The following is a 22,754-nucleotide window of genomic DNA, read 5'->3' on the forward strand; positions in this document are numbered from 1 at the left end:
ATCTGCCGTGTTGTCCCGAAACGTCGACTGTACTTTTTTTTCCCATGGATGCTGCCTGGCTAGCTGAGTTCCTCCAGCATTTTGTGTGTGTGTGTTGCTTGGATTTCCAGCATCTGCAGATTTTCTCTTGTTTGTACTGCTCTGACCATGATTGTTCTTGGTGAATTCTACAGAAGTGGAAACCCCAGCCATTATCTCAGACTGTCTGCTTGGCGTCAGTGGGCACATAACCAGGATTTGTGATGGCTCTACATGACACTGATCGTTGGTGGGGGGGTGCGGGGGCAAGGTGACTTGCAGGCTAGTGGAGGGAAGGAGCACTTTATACTTCTGGTAGTGAAGTGTCTCCACCCTGCCACCCATCATATTACTGTATTCTCTTGCAATTAGATTGTTAGATTTTGGTGTGTGAGCGCTATTTTCTGAATTTTAAAGCTGGACTCAACTGAGCATCACTGTAGCTAACAAAATTCTCAGAAATGAAAAGAAAGCTAAAAGGAAGTATCATGTCAGTTAAGGCAATGGTGCAATAAGGGTTCGATTGTGTCAAACACATGAACATTAAGTTGCTTTGCTAAAGGGCCTCTGCTGTGAGGCCTCTGCCAAATGCATGCATTACCTACATTTTTTAAAATGATTGGTCTTCTAGTGAGGCAAGTAATTTTACTTTTAAAAAATCCTTGACTCAACCCCCTATGAAATATGACAGCTCATCTGCAAGTTCAGTGCTACCAAGTACTGTAAAGCGGTGGTCCCCAACCATTGGGCCGCAAAGCATGTGCTACCGGGCCACGAGGAAACGATATGATTTGGCGATATGAAACTATATGAGTCGGCTGCACCTTTCCTCATTCCCTGTCACGCCCACTGTTGAACTTTAACGCACGTGAGGTCATCAGTGACCCAAGAAGTGCAAAGGAATGGGTCCATGACCCATTTGTGAATGTTTCCGGTGAATCTTCCATGTCAGCACGGGAAAAAGATCAACTCCGATCGCGTCGCCTCTGATCTGGTCCGATGTTTATGTACTAGGCAGCACCTAATCAATTAGCTTGCTTATTTTGGCCTTTTTCTTAAAGATGTGCTGGGTGCGTTCCAGCCACTGCTGTACTGCTGCATTCTTCACGGCAATGTATCAGTCCGCGGCCCGGAGGTTGGGAACCACTGTTATAATTGACTTATCACTATATTCATGCGAGGAAAATATGTGCTGTGTGTTTAATAAATTTGTTAGATAAACCCCTTTAGAAACGAAATTGAGTGTATTAGCCACTTATAAGTGACCTATCACCTATATTCCGGTCATGATTAACATCCCCCCCCCCCAAGTCGGCCGGTCCACAAGAATATTGTCCGCGGTGCAGAAAAGGTTGGGGACCCCTGCTGTAAAGTCTGAAGTAGGAACTGTGCAAGCATACAATTCCTGCTCTCCAGATACTATTCTTGGAAATTTGGCAATTTTAGGCTGGCTCAGTCTTGATCCGAACTTTTGCCTATATTTGTAATCTGCTTTCCCTGTGACCATTCTTGTCTTTTAGTGGATCGTGGGATTGATTAACCTGGGAGCCTTCTCTCCCCTCTTCCCCTTTCCACACTCACGACCTGTTCATCACCTCCCTTTGGTTCCCCATCTCCTTCCATTTATTCGATGGTCTACTGTAGTCTCCCATAAGACTCACTGTCCAGCCATTTGCTTCTCTTTCTTTTCCCAGGTTTTCTCTCCTTTCACTTCTGAGGTTCTCATGCAATTTTCTTTAATCTCCCCAATCCCACCAATAGCTTCGCTCTGAGCTGGACTTGCCTTTTCCTGACAAATTATGCTCCGTTCTTTTCCTTACTGTCGTATTCTGGCTTCTGCTCCCTTCCTGCCAAGTCCAGATGAAGGGTCCGGGACTAAACCATTGATTGTTCATTTCCCTCTGTAAATGCTGCCTGGCCCGAGTTCCTCCAGCATTTTGTGTTGTCTACTATGCCATTCTAGCTGTCCTGCAATCAGCTGTTTGCAGGTGTCAGACCATTAACTGTATTTAAATGTCTCATCGTAAACATTTGAATAGTTCAGTTGGATTTAAATATAATTGTAGGCTCAATGAGTAATTTAAACTGTTAGTAATGCTAGCAAAAAGAAAAATTAGCTCCTGCCTGTAAGGGTAAAGCTAATCAGAGTGCACATTTCCTGTTGGACAAGGTTTTTCTGCTAGACACGAGTTCCATGACTGACTAGCATTTGGCTTTGTGTTCCTCTTGATTCATTTTATGCATTGGTGCTGTAGATGTGTTAACTGGCACGTTACAGTTAGCTGGCAGTTTTCTAAAATGGGTTCCCAACCTATTTTATGCCATGGGCCACTACGATTAACTGAGGGGTCTGTGGAGCCCGAGTTGGGAATCCCTGGTTTAAAAGAACAGATCATTCTGCCTCTTGATTTTTTAGCAAAAAAATTATATCGGTTGCTGCCCTGCTTACTTGTTAGAAGACTGGCTTAATATGCTTTAAAGGAGGTAGCATTCTAAGAAGGAAGTGGTACCAAGCCTCAACAGTGAATTCGCCATGGTGAACATGCATTTGTTTTGTTGCATTGAAAGGTAAAGTTGATTAACTGAATTTTTAATAACAAAAATTAATCTTGTGCAACCATACTAAATGAAAACAAAAATATTCTACCTAACAAAGTAGAACTTGCATCCACAGTGATGAGGTATTTTGAGTGCTTGGTAATGAAATATATCAGTTCCTGCCTGAGAGATGACTTGGATCCACTCCAATTTGCCTATTGGAGCAACTGGTCCGCAGCAGATGCAATCTCATTGGGTCTTCACTATATCCTGGAACATCTGGGCAGAAAACATGAGTACATCAGGATGCTCTTTATCGACGATAGCTCAGCGTTCAATACCATCATCCCCTCAAACCTAACCAATAAGCTCCTGGGTGTTACTATTTCAGAAACTGTTCTGGACCCAGCATGTAAGTCCATTTGCAAAGAAAGCATGCCCAGCCCCTGCTTCCTTAGGAGTCTACGGTGATGTGGCATAAAATCAAAAACTTTGGCAAACTTCTGTAGATGTAGTGTAGAGTGTATTGACTAGCTGCATTCGGGCCTGGTATGAAAATGCCAATACTTTTGAATAGGAAATCCTGCAAAAGGTAGTGAATTCAACCTGGTACATCATGGGTGAAGCGCTCCCAGTCGCTAAGCACATCTACATGAAGGACCATAAGACATAGGAGCAGAATTCGGCCATTTGCCCCTTTGAGTATGCTCTGCCATTCAATCATGGCTCAACTTTTTTTTTCTCCCTCATCAGACCCACTCCCCAGCGTTCTCCCCATAACCTTTGTGGTTGCCAATCAAGAACCTATCGATCTCTGCCTTAAGTACAAATTCCACAATTTCACCACACCTTGGCTAAAGAAATTTCTCCACATCTGTTTTAAATGGACGCCTCTCTTTGCTGAGCCTGTGCCCTCTTGTTCTACCATGGGAAGCATTCTGTCCATATCTACTCTCTCTCAGCCTTTCAATATTTGAAAGGTTTCAGTGAGATTTCCCCCTCTTCATTCTAAATTCCAGCGAGTACAGACCCAGAGCCATCAAATGTTACTCGTATGATAACCCTTTCATTCACGGAATCATCCACCTGAGCTTCCTCTGAACCCTCTTCAATGCCAGCACATCTTTCTTAGATAAGGCATCCAGACTGTTCACAATATCAAGATGAGGCCTCGCTAGTACCTTATAAAGCCTTGGCATAACATCCCTACTGTTATATTCTAAATCTCTTGAAATGAGTCATAACATTGCATTTGCCTTCCACACCACCAACTCAACCTGTAAGTTAACATTTAGGGTGTTCTGCACAAAGAATCTCTAGTCTCTTTGCATCTCGGATTTTTGGATTTTCTCCCCATTTAGAAAATAATCTATACATTTATTTCTACTACCAAAATACATGACTGCATTTTCCAACATTGTATTCCATCTGCCACTTTCTTGCCCATTCTCCTAATCTGTCTAAATTCTGCAGCTTTCCTGTTTCCTCAGTGCTGCCTGCTCATCCACCAATTTTCGTATAATCTGAAAATTTAGCAACAAAGCCATTTAAATCATTGTTATGTAGCGTAAAACAAAGTGATCCTAACCCTGACTCTTGCGGAAGACCACTAGTCATTGGCAGCCAACTTTGGCAAACTCTTCTTTCTTACCGTGACTCCACTGAAGTACTGCTATGCCAGACTTACTTTCTCCCTATCAAATTTCAAGTTGAACTCAGTCATCTTGTGATCACAGTCTCCTAAGGATTCCTTTACCTTAAGCACCCTAATTGCCTCTGGCTCATTACGTAACACTGAATCCAATATAGCTGATGCTCTGGTAGGCTCAATTACAAACTGCTCTAAAAAGTAACCTCGTTGGCATTCATCAGATTCACTCGAGATCCATTACCAATCTGATTTTCCAATCTACCTGCATGTTAAAATCTTTCTTAACTATCATAACATTGCTCTTTTGAAATGTCTTTTCTATTTCCTGTTGTAATCTGTAGTCCACATCCCAGCTGCTGTTTGGAGGCCTGTTTATAATTGGCATCAGGGTACTTTTACCCTTGCAGTTTCTTAACTCAACCCACAAGGATTCAACATCATCTGATCCTATGTCAATCTTTCTAATGATTTGATTATTTTCTTATCAACAGAGCCACACCACCCCCTCTGCCTACCTTCCCATCCCTCTGATACAATGTGTAACCTTGGACATTCAGCTCCCAACTACAACCATCCTTCAACCACGATTCAGTGATGGCCACAAAATCATAACCGACGATCTATAAAAGTGCAACAAGCCATCCACCTTATTTCTTGTACTCCATGCATTGCGATAATAACACTAAGTACTGTATTTGCTACCCTTTTTGATACTGCATTCCTAGTGCACTGATATTCACCATGCTGGCTGTAATTTTGTTCTATCATCTACCTGCCATTCCCAACGGTCTGACTGCATGTTATCTTTGTTTTTTTTTAACCACCCATCCTATCCTGAGACCCTTCACTCCGGTTCCCATCCCCCTACCAAATTAGTTTAAACCCTCTCCAACAGCTGTGACAAACCTGCCCACGAGAATATTGGTCCCCCTCGGGTTCAGGTGCAACAATTTGTACGGATCATACTCCCACAGAAGAGATCCCAGTGATTCAAGAATATGAAGCCCTGCTCCCTGCACCAGCTTCTCAGCCACACATTAATCTGCCAAATCATCCTGTTTGTACCTTCACTGGCGCGTGGCAGAGGCAGCAATCCAGAAATTACTACCCTGGAGGTCCTGCTTCTCGTTTTCTGCCTAGCTCTCTAAATTCTCTTTTCAGGACCTCTTCGCTTTTCCTTCCAATGTCATTGGTACCAATGTGTTCCAAGACATCTGGCTGCTCTGCCTCTCCTCAAAAATGCTGTGAACAAGATCCATGATGTCCCTGGCACCTGGGAGGCAATATACCATTTGGGTGTCCAGTTCATCTATTTGAATCTCCTGTCAGTTCCCCTATTGAGTCCCCTGTCACCACTGCTCCCGCCTTCTCCCTCTTTGCCTTCTGCGCAGTGCTGCAACCTGGTCTCCGTGGCATCGTTCCCCTGGAAAGATCTTCCCTCAACAGTATCAGAATAGTATACTGATTATTGAGGGGAACGGCCACTGAGGTGCTCTGGGCTAACTGCCTATTCACCTTCCCATTCATTCTGACAGTCACCCAGCTGCCTGCCTCCTGCAATGTAACTTGGGGGATGTGGTAGGAAAGTAGCATCCAAGTTCCTCACCACTGATACCATGCTCTTTTCTTGCTGCTGCCATCAGGTAGAAGGTACAGTAGCCTCAGGACTCTCACCACCAGGTTCAAGAACAATTACTACCCCTCAACCATCAGGCTCTTGAACAAACGGGGATAACTACACTCACTTGCCCATCATTGAGATCTTTCTCACAACCAATGATCTCACTTTAAGGACTCTATCTCATTATCTCAGTTCTCATTATTAATTGCTATTTATTTATATTTGTGTTTGCACAATGTCTTCTGCACTCTGGCTGATCATTCATTGATCCTGTTACAGTTACTATTCTATAGATTTGCTGAGTATGCCCATAGGGGAATGAATCTCAGGGTTGTATATGGTGACATATGTATGTACTTTCATAATAAAATTTACTTTGACTTAGAAGCTTGGAATGGAGATGGTTGTGAAACACATTCAGTGCCAATAAGTTTATAGTTAACAAGACTAGTTAACTGACAACTACTTCTAACTCTTGTTAACATTGGGAAATGTTGGTCTTGCTCCAGAAGCATGGTATGCCCAGTGTTTGTAAAGTGGTCGAGCTTTATATATTTAAGAATCATGAGATGAAAAGTAAATATTGCATTTTCAGGACACTGCCTTGAGTTTCTTAATGAGTCCAACCAGTGCTTGGGGAGCATGCCTTATGAGAATAGTTTGAGCAAACTCGGCCTTTTCTCCTTGGAGCGATGGAGAATGAGAAGTGACCTGATAGACGTGTACTAGATAATGAGAAGCATTGATCAATTGGATAGTCAGAAGCTTTTTCCCAGGGCTGAAATGGCTAGCACGAGAGGGCATAGTTTTAAGGTGCTTGGAAGTAGATGTCAGGTGTAAGTTTTTTTATGCAGAGAGTGGTGAAATGGGCTGCTGGCGACGGTGGTGGAGGCAGAAACAACAGGGTCTTTTAAGAGACTCCTGGATGGATACATGGAACTTGGATAAATAGAGGGCTATGGGTAAGCCTAGGCAGTTTTAAGCTAAGGACATGTTTGGCATAGCTTTGTGGGCCGAAGGGTCTGTATTGTGCTGTATGTTTTCTTTGTTTCTATTCTGGGATTGTTTTACAAAACATGAAGATTCAGTTGTAAAATCTTGCTTTCCAATATTATCTTTGGATCTTTGTCCTTTCCTTCCAACTCAAATGGTTCAAAGTGGTTCATGTTACTATCAAAGAATGTATACAGTATGCAGCCTGAAATCTTACTCTTCACAGACGTCCATGCAATAAGAAACCACATAGAACGAATGAGAGAAACATTCGAGTTCCAAAGATGCTGCAGTCCTCCCACGCACAAGCAAAAGCAATGACCCTCCCCTTCCCCCACGCTGGAGCCAGCAGAAGCACTGACCCACTTAGCAAAAGCACTCCCCCACCCCCACCCCCACCACCACCACCACCACCCGAGACCTTGATCTGGAGTCCATCAAAAACTACAGTCCATAATCCACCCAGCACTTTGTCTCATACAGGCTCTCTTGATAATGTAAGTTTGCAGAGAGAATGGGATTCTGTACGAGCATGAACTTGATGGGCTGAAAAGCCTATGTTGTAAAAAGAGTGATACTTGAAAGTTCAAATCATTGTATAGGTCACATTTATTTCATAAACAGAAGTGGAATGAGATAGTTTCTTACTCCACCATATTTTAACAGTCTGGCTACTTTTACCGATATGTATAATTGTAAAATATACTTGCCCCCAGAGGTGTTTATTGGATGCTTTTGATGCTTTGAATGATTACAAGAAATTTCTCTGCTGCAAAAGTAAACATTAACTTGGTTTGGCAAACATTGATGGGCAAATCACTGTATTGTGTGGACATTTGTTTAAGGAATAACTATTTTCCAGTGTCTAAAAACTTTTTAATTCATTTTTCATTGCATAGGTTTTAAATGTTTGAAGTGTGACTGTCTTGTGCTTTTAATCCAAGTTTATAATGTGTATCTACTTTTCTCCCCCAGATGTGCAAGAAATTGATGAGTCACTGGAGTCAAAGGTAAGCTTCCATCTATCCTGCTATGCCAAGAAGCTGCAGGAGAGCTAGATTGATAGCATGGTTCTGAGTGAGAAATACCTGATGCAGAATGGTAAAAGTGTTATGAGCCATCTCACGCAATTAAGGCAAATGGTATAGATATTTAAACTTACCATTAACTTGAAGATAAATTCATATTTCTTTGAGGAAAGGAGTTGAATAGGATATAAGATGGTTGAATATATCTGTTGAGGTAGCAAAATTGTGCCAAACATCTTATCTGGTTGATGCAATGATCATAGTGGTCCATAAATGGAATGTTTTCATAAGTGGCCTCTCAGGATTGAGGTTGACTTATCTGTGTGTGCATCCTCTGGTGACAGGTTAATATCGCACTTGTCCACATGTGGGACATGTGCCTGATGGGATAAGATGGTGCACTACCTTTGCAGTTACACTGAGCGTTCATGAAGCTCCTGCCTTAAACATCAAATTTCCTTGTGCCATCCCAAATACTCTTCTGTCACCTCTTGGATGGAGGATTCTCAGAAGTTAGTGAGATGTTTCATTTTTATCAGGAAGGCTTTGAGACCATCATTTCCCCTGACGAAGTGGTAGTCTGTTTGACAGAGCTTGCAATGGTCTGTTTTGGGAGCTTGGTGTCAGCCATAGGATAACAAAAACTGACCTGCATGCCAAAGCTGGCTATGTAAGTAGGTTCCAAGTGATGGGGATGTTGTTCTTGAAGGGAGTGCTGATGTCCTTCCTTTGAATTCGGAGGAGATGGCATGATCATTGGAATGTACTGGGTTTTAGACAAGTTCTAAATTTGTGTTGCAATTTTAATTGTGCACTTTGTGTGAACACCATTCAACTCCTTTTGCAAACACTTCAATTTAAATATCTTTGTATTCAGAATATTCTATAACTTCTGAGCCAGCATTTAATCTTCACTAAGCAGTACTGAGGTAGAACCTTTTTGTTCAGATGATGAAGCGTGACTTCTCTGGGGCGGTGGCTTCTCTGCTTCCAGCCATTTACTTTATATTTAAAAAAAAAACAGGCAATGTTTGTCAGTGATTGAATTATGAATTTGCATATTCCCTTTCAGCCAAATGAACACAGTGATCAAATGAGAGATCAGCCAACAGGAACCAGAGTTGTTGCTGGGCAGATCATGGACGCAGAAGACTTCGAGGAAAGTAAACCTGACGAACATGAAGCTGCCTCTGAAGAAGAAAGTGTAAACACAGATAAAGATGTTCAAAAAGGCAAGACTCCAAAATCATGTTTTAGTTGACTTCGTAATTTATTTTATTAAGTTATCAAGGAGAGCAGCCATTGTGTATCTAATCAACTCATCCCCCTTCTGCCCTACCCTCATCATATTTGGGCCCCATATCTCAAAAAAGATGTGTTCTTATTGGAAAGAGTTCAGAAGAGCTTCACGAAGATGATTCCGGGAATGAAGGGGTTAACATATGAGGAGCATTTGGCACTGAAATTTAGAAGAATGCCTGGGAATCTCATTGAAACCTACTAAATGTTGAAAGGACTAGATAAGGTCGATGTGGAGAGGACGTTTCCTGTGGTGGGAGTGTCCAGAACTAGAGGGCGCAGCCTCAAAATTAGGGGTGACCTTTCAGAACAGAGGTAAAGAGGAATTTTTTCTAGCCAGCGTCGTGAATCTGTTAAATGCTGTGCCACAGACTGCGGTGCAGGCCAAGTCTGTGCGTATGTTTAAGCAGAACAGGACATCAAAGGATATGGGAAGAAGGCACGTGTATGGGGTTGAGTGGGATCCAGGATCAGCTGTGATGGAATAACAGAGGAGACTCGATGGGCTGAATGGTCTTATCACTAACGTCTGAGTTTCTTTGGTATTGAGCCAAATGCAACAGCAGTTTGTTGGATTTGCTTTGCAAATGCTTTAAGGAGGTGGGCACTGCAGATGCTGCCTAATGTACTGAGTTCCTCCAGCATTTGGTGAATGTTGCCATTAATCCTGCTAGTTATTTATTGGCAACCTCAAGGCTGTGCCTGTAGGTCACATGAAAGTAGCTGGCTTGGCTTCAGTTTTTGAATGTTTGGTCCATGTATAATTAAAGTGAGTTACTGGTACTGCAGTGATATTATTCTAATAAAGGCAGGTACTGAAGTGCTAGAATGACGGGTTGGAAATAAGTCTTTACCAAAGGAAGTGTAAGGCGCTCCTTCTGTCTGCTAGCCTGCAGGTCACCCTTGGGCAAAGGTGTAGCACCTGCTTAGTGCGCCTGATCAGGGTCACATGAAGCCATGCAAGCAGGTGGTGAATGGTCATATGAGCAGCTGGTGCATATCACAAGTACAGGTTATGCAACAATTTATGAAGTGTATTGATAATGCAGATATGCCACCCTGCAAAAATTCATTTCAGGGAGGTAGCACCACCATTTCAGGGAGGTAGCAGCCCCGCAACCCGATATTCTTCCCCCCCCCCCACCCCCCGGTTGACCTCCAAGGGTGTACTTTGTCTAGTGATTTTGTCTAATCTGTAAACCAAGTTGGGTATATGCAGAAAATGTGACATTAAAATATGTGCATATATTATATTATAGTATGTTTATTCTATTACAACTTTAAGCAAGTCTACAGAGAGTTTGGCGTCATCACGTAGGACATCAATAGAGTAGCTCCTGAGCAGCTAGCCAGCTAGTTTAAATAACGTTAGCTATGCTAATGGACGAATGACACCTGTTAAACTCACCTCAACATGTCTTTTACATTTTAACCCACCATGGGCAGTAGAAAAGTCACTGTTGCAAACAGTGCAGCGAGCAACACTGTCATTATTTTCGAGGTCGACTGTAAAGCCTGCCCACAAAGAAAACTGATAGGTCTACTTAGCATGAAGAGAGACCAATCAGGATGCTCCCTCTCTCTCTCTCCCTCTCAAAAAAAAATCGATTTGCGGGATATTGTATGTAATTTCCGTGCATCAGGAAGCCACTATCAATAAGTGGGAGACTCCCAGGAGAGGTGGGATGTCTGATAATGGCTGGGGTCATCCATCTTGTAAAGACACTCCCCAGGAAATGGAAATTCACTTCTGTAGGAAAATTTGCCAAGAACAATCATGGTCATGGAAACAGCATGATTACCTACGTCATACAATACGTCTTTTAAGAAAGAGGATGCGCTGAAGCTTTTGGAAAGCATCAAGTTGGATAAGTCACTGGGACCGGATGAGAGAGAGGAGATTGCTGAGCCTCTGGCAATGATCTTTGCATCATCAATGGGGATGGGAGAGGTTCCAGAGGATTGGAGGGTTGCAGATGCAGTTTGGAGGGGCACCTAGGTAACTCGAATAGCAGCTGTACTGTCAATGGATACAATTAAATATTCTCGTTTCAGCCTGATACAGCTAAAAAGCACAACTGCTTCCAAGGTCAGTAGAACATAGAAAACCTACAGCACAATGTAGGCCCCTCGGCCCACAAAGCTGTGTCCTTACCTTAGAAATTATCTAGGGTTACATGGCCCTCTGAGCTCCATGTACCTGTCCAGGAGTCTCTTAAAATACCCTATGGTATCCACCTCTACCGCTGTCGCCAGCAGCCCATTCCATGCACTCACCACTCTTTGCATTAAAAAAAACAACTTACCCCGACATCTGCTCTGTACCTACTTCCAAGCACCTTATAAGTGTGCCCCCTCGTGCTAGCCATTTCAGCCCTAGGAAGAAGCCTCTGACTATCCACACGATCAATGCCTCTCATCTTGTACACCTTTATCAGGTCCCCTCTCATCCTCCGTCACTCCAAGGAGAAAAGGCCGAGTTCACTCAACCTATTCTCATAAGGCATGCTCCCCAATCCAGGCAACATTCTTGTAAATCTCCTCTGCACCCTTTCTATGGTTTCCACATCCTTCCTGTAGTGAGGCGACCAGAACTGATCTCAATACTCCAAGTGGGGTCTGACCAGGGTGCTATATAGCTGCAACATTACCTCTCGGCTCCTAAACTCAATCCCACAATTGATGAAGGCCAATGCACCCTATGCTTTCGTATCCACAGAGTCAACCTGCGCAGCAGCTTTGAATGTCCTATGGACTCGGACCCCCAGTTCCCTCTGATCCTCCACACTGCCAGGACTCTTACCATTAATATTATATTCTGCCATCACATTTGACCTACCAAAATGAACCACCTCACACTTATCTGGGTTGAACTCCATCTGCCACTTCTCAACCCAGTTTTGGATCCTATCAATGTCCCTCTGTAATCTCTGACAGCCCTCCACATTATCCATAACACCTCCAACCTTTGTGTCATCAGCAAATTTACTAACCCATCTCTCTACTTCCTCATCCAGGTCATTCATAAAAATCACGAAGATTAAGGGTCCCAGAACAGATTCCTGAGACACACCACTGGTGACCGACCTCCATGCAGAATATGACCCATCTACATCCACTCTGCCTTCTGTGGGCAAGCCAGTTCTTCATCCACGGAGCAATGTCCCCTTGGATCCCATGCCTCCTTACTTTCTCGATAAGCCTTGCATGGGGTACCTTATCAAATGCCTTGCTAAAATCCATATACACTACATCTACTGCCCTACCTTCAATGTGTTTAGTCACATCAAAAAAATTCAGTCAGGATTGTAAAGCACGGCCTGCCTTTGACAAAGCTATGCTGACTATTCCTAATCATGTAATGCCTTTCTAAATGTGAGTGGTGAGTAAGGTGACTGTTAGACACTACAATGTGCCTGGAGCAAGCAGATTTTAAATAGCTTTAGGTGTGTTTGTTTGTGTTCAAAAAGCAGTGATTTTTGTCACTGATCGTGAGAAATAAGCCGTGAGGTGACCTCAGAACTGTTTTGCTCACTGCAGTTTCAAGCATTCAGGTTTGGAGATGCCTGACATGAAAAAATCTGCAGATGCTGGAAACCCAATGCAACATACACGAAATACTGAAGGAACTCAACTACTGGAGGCATCGCCTATGGAATAGAGTAAACAGTTGAAGTTTCAGGCTGAGACCTTTCTTCAGGACTGGAAAGGAGAGGGGAGGGTAGAAGTACAAGGTGGCAGGTGATAGTGAAGAGAGGGAAGGGGGTGAAGTAAAGCACTGGGAAGTTGGTGAAAGAGGTAAAGGGCTAGAGAAAGGGGAATCTGAGAGAGGACTGAAGACTATTTTAAGAAAGGGAAGAACATCAGAGGGAAGTGATGGGCAGGTAAGGAGATAAGGTGGGTGAGAGAGAAACAGGAATGGGAATGCTAAAGGTGAGGAAGGGGGTGGGCAGTTAACAGAAGTTCAAGAAATCTAGGTTCATGCCATCAGCTTGAAGGCTCCTCCAACCTATGTGGGCTTATCGTGGCAGTAGAGGAGGCCTTGGATTGACATGTCAGAATGGGAAGTAGAATTGAAATCAGAGGCCACTTGGAGATCCTGCCTTTTATGGTGGATGGAGTGAAGGTGCTTGGCAAAGAAGTCTCCCAATCTGTCTGATATACAGGAGACCACACTGGGAGTACGTCTCAACAGACTCACAGGTGAAGTGTTGCCTCACCTGGAAGGACTGTTTGTCACTACAGGAATTTGAAGGTGCTGATACTCATCTTGAATGTTCCAGTAAAATGAAGTTTTGGAGGATGCAATTGTTGATAGCATTGTTTAAAGGCAGTCCTTTACCTACGCTGGGTGTCTGCGGTGATTTTGTTCATTTAGTCAATCAAAAGAAAGTGGCTGCATACGCACATTAGGAACTAATAGTTTTATAGTACTGTAGTAGTATTAAGTGTTTGAAATTGGACTGTATTTTCTTTAAATCCATAATTTGCTACTCAGTTAAACAGGAGTTTGTCTTTTTACACCTTTTTAACTATTTTCATGGAACTTTGGTTAATTGGGGCATCTGTTTAATTGGGCCAAAATGTATTGGCCCTGGTGTTTCCCAATTAACCAAAACCAATGTATTTGTGTTTTTAGGCTTGCTGTATCTTAGTTTTCAGAATAAAGTTTGCCTTTCATAATGTTATGGTTACCAGCAAAAAAAAATGTTGTTGAAAGCTACAGCTTTTTTGAAGCCATCTGAAACTCTTTTGTCTAAAAATAAGATTTCAGTTCTATTACTTGTATACTATAATGAGCAGCAGCTTAAGCAGGTGCTTAGTTCTTCCCTTCCTCCACAATTAATGTTGTGCCACGTATGCAAAGGGAAAGTTCTTGTACACAATGCAAAAGTTTGATGGGGAGAGCCAAGTTTTGATAAATATTTCTTCTTATCACTTGATCAGTCAGATAACTAAGAAACAATAAGGTTGCTTGTCAAAGTAATTTGGGACATGTACAAAATGTTAGCCAGATTCCTGCAATTTATTTGTAGAATTTAAATTTTTGAGTAAAAATTGTTACTTTTTTTAAACCACAATTTTATTTTTAAGCAACTATTTTGGCTGTCCTTTTAATCTTTGTCATCTATATCAATGATGACGATTTAGGTGCCAAACCAAATTAAGAAGTTCAGGTTGTTGGGTCCCGAGTCGATGTACAGGCCGGTTCAGCTCACTGCTCCATAACGCTTACACCGCTCTGCGCTGAACTAAGGGTCCAAGGATGGAGTCTCGGTGACTTCAGTTCAGAATACTATTTACTTGTGCTTATTGTTTGCATGATTCTTTTTTTTTCTCTCTCTGAGCATTGGATGCTTGGTCTTTTTTGAATTTTTTTTTGTGTTGGTTTTGTGGCTGCCTGTTTGGAGACGCATCTCAAGATTTTGTAATGGAAACATACTTTGATAATGTACCTTTGAATTTTGTTTATCTCATTTTGTATTCTCACTACAGCATCTCCTTTCAAGTTGTCAGGTTCTAAAAGCTGAATCTTTTTCTAAGTTGAAGAATATTTGAAAGCTATTGGTTTCAAAAAGTAACATGCGTATTTTGGAAATCGGAATTGAATACTTGGGTCAGGAAAGATTTATGGAGAAGCAAACTCTTCACAATTCATAGCCTTTTAATTAGAATTGTAGTTTGTGTACTATGGCAAGTAAAGCAAAGTAATTCTTCTACATTCCTTCCAGAGATGCTTTCTGATTAAATTAATATATTTTGCTTTAAATCCTTTAGCAATTGGTGGGACTGCTGACGGAGAACCCTGTGTATTTCCCTTCCTCTTCATGGGCCAGGAATACCTGAGCTGTACCACCGATGGAAGAGATGATGACAGACTCTGGTGTGCAACAACATACAACTATAATCAGGACAAGAAATGGGGGTTTTGTGAAAGTGGGTACTTTTTATTGTGCATTTTACATATCTGGGTGATTTTGGAAAGGTTCAAAATATTTAAAACTTACGTGTTAAATGTTCAGGTTCTAAAGTGCATTACAAAGATTTGGGCAAATTGTTAACTTCCATGTAATGACACAATAGGTCATAACAAAATAGCTGTTGACATGCCAAGTTTGTGGTGGGTACCCAGGCAATGTAAGAGTCAGCATTTTAAGTTTTTAAATATTGACTTCCTCCTTTTGCTGAGGTAATCTTAAGATCTTGATCAGCACATTTCTTTCCCCTGTAGTTAAGTTGCAATATACTTCGGGCAGCACATATTGGGTTACTTTAGTAACCACATATGTATTTTTTTTTCCTCACCCCGTTATGAATGGTGTGTATGTGTATCTCTGGTCCTCTACCATGAAGGCAATTTGGTCTGTTTCTGGAGTGAACTATATTATTGGCTTGTATTAGCCTGTTTTTTTTTAGCTACAAATATCCAGCTTGTGTATTGATGCAGTGATCTGTTTAAATATTGACCCGCAGACAGTTTGAGTGAATGCCCTTATTGTTCATCTTATTTACCCACCTTCCAAGAGACCCTTCAATATGAGCCAAGTTTGTATGATTTTTGTTCTTAACTGCAGGATGAGGTGATTTTGATCTGTGTTTCTTTGAAGTCAAAAGTGAGGCATAAGACTTCATGGTTGAATGTTACAAGCACAACGAAAGAAAAGACAATGAAAATAAGTTATGGCCATCTTGTACTCTGTCTATAAGATCAAAAGAGTGCAGAGAAAATTTACAAGGATGTTGCCAGGACTTGAGGTCCTGAGTTAAGGAAAAGTTGAATAGGTTAGGACTTGATTCTCTAGATTGTAGGAAAATTAGGGGAGATTTGATGGAGGTATACAAAATTGAGGGGTACAGGTAGGGTAAATGCAAGCATGCCTTTTCCAGTGAGGCTGGGTGAGATGAGAAAGAGGTCATGAGTTAAAAATGAAAGGTGAAATATTTAAGGGTGAAAGGTGAACTGTTTAAGGGTAACATGAGAGGGAACTTGAGAGGGTAGTACAAGTATGGAATGTGCTGCCAATGGAAATGGATGCTGGTTCAAATTTCAATAGATTGAGAAATTTGCATGGTTACAGTTGCAAGAAAAAGTTTGTGAATCCTTTGCAATTACCTGGTTTTCTGCATTAATTACTCATGAAACATGGTCTGACCTTCATCCAAGTTACAATAATAGACAAATGCAGTCTAGGCTAATAACACACAAACAATTGTACTTCTCATCAATACTGAGTACACAATTAAACAATCACAATCTAGGTTAGAAGAAATTGTGAGCCTCTGCGGTAGTGCCTTCTACAAAAGCTATTTGAAGTCTAGTGTTCCAGTCAATGAGATGAGGTTGGAGATGTTGGTTATAGACATTCCCTGCCCTATATATATTAAAATAAAGGCACACAGATTACTGACAGAGCCTGCTATTCAAGAAAAATATATTTATGTGCACCATGCTTCGATCAAAGCAACTTTCAGAGGACCTAAGAAGAAGAATTGTACAGATACATGAAGCTGGAGGAGGCTACAAGAGCATTTCTAAAGACTGTGTTCAACCCTCCATAGTAAGAGAAATTGTCTGCAAATGGAGGAAACTCAGTACTGTTGCTACACTCCCTAGGAGTGGGCGTCCTGCAGATATCACACCAAAAGCACAATGGGCAATGCTGAAGGAGGTGAACAAGATCCCAAGGGTAACAGCAAAAGACCTGCAGAAATTTCTAGAACTTGCTAAAGTCTCTGTTCATGTGTCCACTACAAAGGAAACACCGAGTAAGAATGGTGTTCATGGAAGAATACCACAGAGAAAACCACTGCTCTCCAAAAACAAACATCTCAAGTTTGCAAAAGACCCCCTAAGTTTCACAATGTATCTGGGGCAATGTTCTTTGGACAGATGAAACAAAAGCTGAATATCTTGGCAGAAATGCACATCGCTATGTTTGGAGGAAAAAGGGCACTGCACATCAACACCAAAATCTCAATAAAGCTGCGAAGCATGGTGGAAGGCGCATCATTGTTTGAGGCTGCTTTACTGCCTCAGGCCCTGGACACCTTGCAGTCATTGAGGGAACAATGAATCCAAAATTGTATTAAGGCATTTTACAGAAGAATATCAGGGTAGTAGTCTGTCACCTGAAGCTCAATAGAAGTTGGATAATGCAACCAGACAGTGATCTGAAACAGGAGTAAATCAACAGCAGAATGGTTTTTAAAAAATGGTTTAAATTTGTGTTTTGGAATTACTAAGTCAGTCCAGACCTTAACCCAATTGAGATGCTGCTGCATGACCTGAAGAGGGCTGTTCATGCATGTTATCCCAGAAATATTGATGAACTGAAACAGTTTTGTATGGAGGAATGGTCTAAAATTTTTCCTCACCATTGTGCAAGTGTGATCAGCAGCTACAGGAAACGTTTGGAGGTTATTGCTGCTAAAGGAGGTTCTACCAGTTATTAAATACAAGCGTTCAGATACTTTTCCCAGCCTGGACTGAATGATTAAACAGTATGTTCAATAAAGATATGAAAAGTATAATTGTTTGTGTCCTTAGTTTAGGCAGATTGTTGTCTATTGAAACTTAGATGAAGATCGGACTGCATTTTACGAGTAATTAATGCAGAAAACCAGGTAATTGCAAAGGGTTCAGACTTTCTCTTTCACCTGTATATGGATGGTAGGGACATGCAGGGCTGTGGTCTGGGTGCAGGTGTGAATGGGTGTAGGCAGATTAACAGTTTGGCATGGATTAGATGGGCCAAAAAACTTGTTTCTGTTCAATGACTATGACTAGAGATGAAGCATATTGTTATTAAGATATAACCTTTGAAATGACCAGAATCAAGTGGTGTGACATCGACTACAGAAAAACTAAAAGTTGTAGAGTATATAGAATCAGGAATGCTACAAGTATTGAAAATTCACTGAATGATTACACATACAATATATAGGTGAGTGTGTAAAATTTAAGTAAATATAGGAAAATTAAATAACAAAAAATAACAATTTTACACCCTAATCTAATGCAACCCATCTAAAATCTAGCCTAAACCAGCTAGTAAACAATTTTCTCTCAATTTGCGACTCAAGTTTTTGCTTTTTTAAATCAGTTTATTTTAATTCATAGAAAACCAAGACGTCTTGAGTTACTGCAATGGTAATTTTAAGATTAAAACTCACGTTGGCTGTTCACTCATTACTCTAATACCTCTGTTCTAGCTGATGAAGAGGCCAGTCAACGCAAGGTTGCACAGGAAGCAGAGAGAATTTATCATAATGGAATGAAAATGATCAATAGTACAAGTAAAAAGAACCAAAAGAAAGAGTAAGTATCCTGATCTCATTTGGAAGTGGTCGTTGTGCTTCATTTACTGGATGTGAACAACCTGCAAGCTGATATTTCCAGCATCTGTTGAATGAAGTTGATTGGGCCATTTTGAAGGGTAGTTGTTCAACTACTGTTATAGTCTGAAGTGAAGCATGTAGATCAGATTGGATCAGGATAGCAACTTAATTTCCCAAAGACATAATCAGCTAGGTGAGAGATTTTATTTCATGGTCACCATTACTTGAAACTGTTAATCCAAATTTAATTGGATTAAATTTCCCGATTTGAAGTTGCACATTTAATCTAAACCTCCTGGTTATCTTCAATAATGTGATAGCTATGGTAATATATTTGTAAATCAAGGTTCAAAGTGAATTTATTAAAGTGCATATGTCACCGTGTGCTACCCTGAGATTTCTTTTGTTGTGGACGTTCATAGTAAATGGAAAGAGAAAATCGAATCAGTGGAAAAACCACACATGACAGAGGCGGACAGGCAACCAATGTGCAAAAGACGACAAACTGAAAATACAAAGAAAAGAGGAAAAAAATCAGGAAACGACTTACTTTCCATACCCTATAAGTGGAAATCGGTGTTGTGATTAAGTTTGACTGTTTTACCAATAATATTTCAAATGCGCTGTCTTTGAACTTGAAAGACAGTTGGAGCTGTCTGGGAACTACTCAATAATAATTTGGAGTTTATACTTAGACCTTTTTCAATGTTGAATCAAGTTCTGGTGTGCAGGCACTTTCTAAAAGGAACTGCCACCTGTCAGCTTTCCACTTTGTCACACCATATTACAGCAGTTGAAAATGTGCTGGAGGTAACATGCTAAATATCTAATCTTTCTGCTGGACTCCAAATTATTTTCATCCTCTGGCTATGTCACCTGAGGCCTTCTGAAGACTTCTGGAAGTAGGATGATGTAGAGGTGTCCACTCAATCTAGTGAAGTTTGGCAATGAGCTTGGGGTGTTAGCCACTTATGACAAGTCACAAGAAAATCCACAGATGCTAGAAATCAAATTAATAGACACAAAATGCTGGAGAAACTCAGCAGGTCAGGCAGCATCTATGGAAAAGTGAAGTGTCTGGTGTCCTGATGAAGAATTTTGACCCAAAGTGTTGACTCTTTACTCCTTTCCATAGATGCTGCCAGGCCTGCTGAGTTCCTCCAGCATTTGGTTTGTGTTACATTTGACAAGTGTCAGATTAAGCATGGGTCTGGCTGATTTTTAAGTTTGGGAAATTGAAAAACTTAAGATCTTGTTGCTATCTTGTTATAATGTTGCTATCTTCATGTGAAAACTTTAGTAATTCTTTTAGATCAGGGGTTCCCAGCCATTTTGTGCCATGGACCCCTACCATTAACTGGGGGGTTCGTGGATGCCTAAGTTGGGAACCCCTGCTTTAAATAGAGGGGATAATTTCACTAACGTCAACACTGCACTGTTCCTACAACCTATGGACTCACTGTCAAGGACTCTTCATGTTCTTTATCTATTGCTTTTTTTTGCGTTTGCAGTTTGTCTTTCACACATTGCTTGTTTGCCTGTCTTGTGTGCAGTTTTCATTGACTCTTTGGTTTCTTTGTATTTATTGTGAATGTATTGTGAAATGACTAACCAAGCTTAAACTTGATATCAAATTAAATGACAAACATCTACACAATGATCCACACACAGAGTACTTGGGAGTCACAATATTTTGTCAATACTTTGGTTATAATGCCTATCTTGCATTTGTATTTTATTTTTATCTTGCACTCGCAAGATCCACTTCAAAGTGTTGCAAAGAAACTAAAATCCAGAGCAGCCAATATCAACAGATAGCAGGAATCAACTGGGGTGCTAACAAACATCTAGCCTCGCACTGTTTCTGAATATTGTGCACCCACCTGGAGAGAAGTGCTCACATAAACATCATCAGTACACAGCTCCATACTTCTATGAGAATAATCTCAGGAGCTCTGAAATCCACACCTGACCAATGGTTCCCAACGATGAGTGGAATGGCATCCCTGGAGATTTTGTATAAGAGCATCTTCAGCAAAATTCTACAAGTATATGCAAAATATGTCCAACAACATTCCAGTTCATAAGCTCGGGAAATGCTCCTCCAACTTCTCAACTAAAATCTCCACAACTGGAAAAAACTCAAATCTTTAGAAATCAACATGCCAAAACAGCGCAAACATTACACCAACACGATGCCTGACAAAACCCAGCTTTCCCCTGTGGTGCCCCAAACCAGGACATCCTCCACCTGATCTAAACATTCCCTCTCACCAAGATCCGAGACAGCTTGGCCACGGTCCTTCGATGCGGCCACCAGCTGGAAGAGTGGCTTGACAAAAACCAATTAGTGAAGAGAAAAATACCTGACATACAAAACAAAAAAAATGTGAATGCCTACAAGAAAATGAATCTCAGGGTTGTATATAGTGACGTATATGTACTTAGATAATTTATTTTGTTTATTTTTTGTTATTGCAGTAGTGTAGAATAGACCGTCCCTTTGAGCTGCCCTGCCCAGAATTCCTCCAATTTAATCTTGGCCTAATCACAGGACAATTTACAATACCATTTAACATATCAACCCATCTATCTTTGGACTGTGGGAGGAAACAGGAGCACCCGGAGGAAACCCATGCAATCATGGGGAGAACATACAAACTCCTTACAGGCGGTGATGGGATTTGAACCCATGTTGTTGGTACTGTAAAGCGTTGTGCCAACCACTACGCTACCATGCTGTCCCATTTACAAAGTTAGTTTGCACTTGTGATGGGATAATGACTGCTAGGCAAGTGATTGATCTAGCAATCTTTGTGTCACTATATTCAGTGAAATTAATGCAATCCACTCTTAGCATCACAATATTTTGTCAATACTTTGGTTATAATGCTTATCTTGGATTTGTATTTTTTTCATTCATTTTTACTTCAGAGGTTATAAAATACTAATGCAAGCTGCTGAACTGGGAAATATTAAGGCCATGGAGAAAGTGGGCTATGCCATGCTACTGGGTGATTATATGAAGTTGGACATTGGAGCTGCCAAGGGTTTCTTTGAGAAGCTTGCAGAACAGGGTTCACCGAAAGGTCAAACAGTAGGTGTGCTTTACACAATTTTTTTTTCACCAACTCTTGTTGCGGTTAATAGCAAAAGCTGAGTGCCTTGAACTGAATGTTAACAGCGGTGGAAAAATTGGTCTGTTGCACTGTTCCCTTTTAGAGCTACAACTTTAAAAATTAAAAACAGTTTTGGTATTTTAAAATCAGAATCTGAAGTTCTACTCAGTAACTTGTGACTTCATCTATAGATGTATCTAAAATGGGCTGCAGTTAAGTTTCTGAATTTTGTAGATGCTTCAGAGCAAAAATGCTTTGCAGTTATCAGCTGTTATTTTGTACCATTTCATCTTTGAAGTGATTGATCCAGATCATTTATTCAATTAGCCAGTATAAATTGTTTATTTGAATTGAGGAAAGGGGTGAGAGCATGTCGATTTCAATCTTCCAAGGTGTCTTGATGACAAAAGAGCCAGCAGTAAACTGCTTCACTCACTTGCCAAATGTATAAAGCTTTCAGTTTGAGCAGAATTAGACCATTTGGCCCATTGAGTCTGCTCTGCCATTTTCCCTCTCTGCCCAAATCCTCTGTCTTCCCCTTCATAGCCCTTCATGTCCTGACCAGTCAAGAATCTATCAACCTCTGCCTTAAATATACATAAAGACTTGGTCTCCAAAGCTGTCACTTGCAACAAGTTCCACAGACTCACCAACAAATGAGAAAATCTACAGATGCTGGAAATCTGAGCAACACAAAATGCTGGAGGAACTCAGCAGACCAGGCAGCATCTATGGGGAAAAAAACTAAAGCCGACGTTTTGGGTGAAACCCTTCAGCAGGACTGGAGAAAAAATGCTGAGGAGTAGATTTGGAAGGTGGGGGGAGGGGAGAGAGAAACACCAGGCGAAAGGTGAAACCTGGAGGGGGAGGGATGATGCCAAGAGCAAGGAAGTTGATTGGTGAAAGAGACAGAAGGCCATGGGAGAAAGACCATGGAGACATCTCATCCACCGATGTCTATTGTAAACCAACGGACTCTCACAGCTACCTGCCACTTGTAAAAATGCTGTCCCCTTCTCTAAATTCCTCATTCTCTGTCACATCTGCTCTTAGGATGAGACTTTTCATTATAGAATGAAGGAGATGTCCTCTTCTTCAAAGAAAGGAGCTTCCCTTCCTCCCCCATCAACCTTAACCTCAACTGCATC

General features: G+C 41.2%; 1 protein-coding gene and 1 long non-coding RNA gene across 3 annotated transcripts in view; one reads left to right on the plus strand and one right to left on the minus strand.

Moving 5' to 3' along the window:
* Nucleotides 1-22,754, minus strand: part of LOC134344197 (uncharacterized) — a 72,587-nt gene that overhangs the window by 45,976 nt on the left and 3,857 nt on the right. Inside the window, exon 2 of one of the 2 annotated variants that reach the window (XR_010017391.1) lies at nucleotides 2,666-2,835. The exons of the other annotated variant lie outside the window; for it this stretch is intronic. This is a non-coding gene — a long non-coding RNA (uncharacterized LOC134344197). The remainder of the gene's footprint in view (nucleotides 1-2,665; nucleotides 2,836-22,754) is intronic. 2 annotated transcript variants of the gene reach the window in all.
* LOC134344193 (protein sel-1 homolog 1-like) overlaps nucleotides 1-22,754 on the plus strand; it is a 54,738-nt gene that overhangs the window by 4,514 nt on the left and 27,470 nt on the right. Inside the window, exons 2-6 of the mRNA XM_063043597.1 lie at nucleotides 7,797-7,831; nucleotides 8,922-9,081; nucleotides 14,927-15,085; nucleotides 18,362-18,467; nucleotides 21,422-21,584. Coding sequence (XP_062899667.1) covers nucleotides 7,797-7,831; nucleotides 8,922-9,081; nucleotides 14,927-15,085; nucleotides 18,362-18,467; nucleotides 21,422-21,584 — 623 coding nt within the window. The remainder of the gene's footprint in view (nucleotides 1-7,796; nucleotides 7,832-8,921; nucleotides 9,082-14,926; nucleotides 15,086-18,361; nucleotides 18,468-21,421; nucleotides 21,585-22,754) is intronic.

The sequence above is a fragment of the Mobula hypostoma genome, chromosome 1 (genome assembly GCF_963921235.1).
Source record: "Mobula hypostoma chromosome 1, sMobHyp1.1, whole genome shotgun sequence".
Lineage (NCBI taxonomy): Eukaryota > Metazoa > Chordata > Chondrichthyes > Myliobatiformes > Myliobatidae > Mobula > Mobula hypostoma.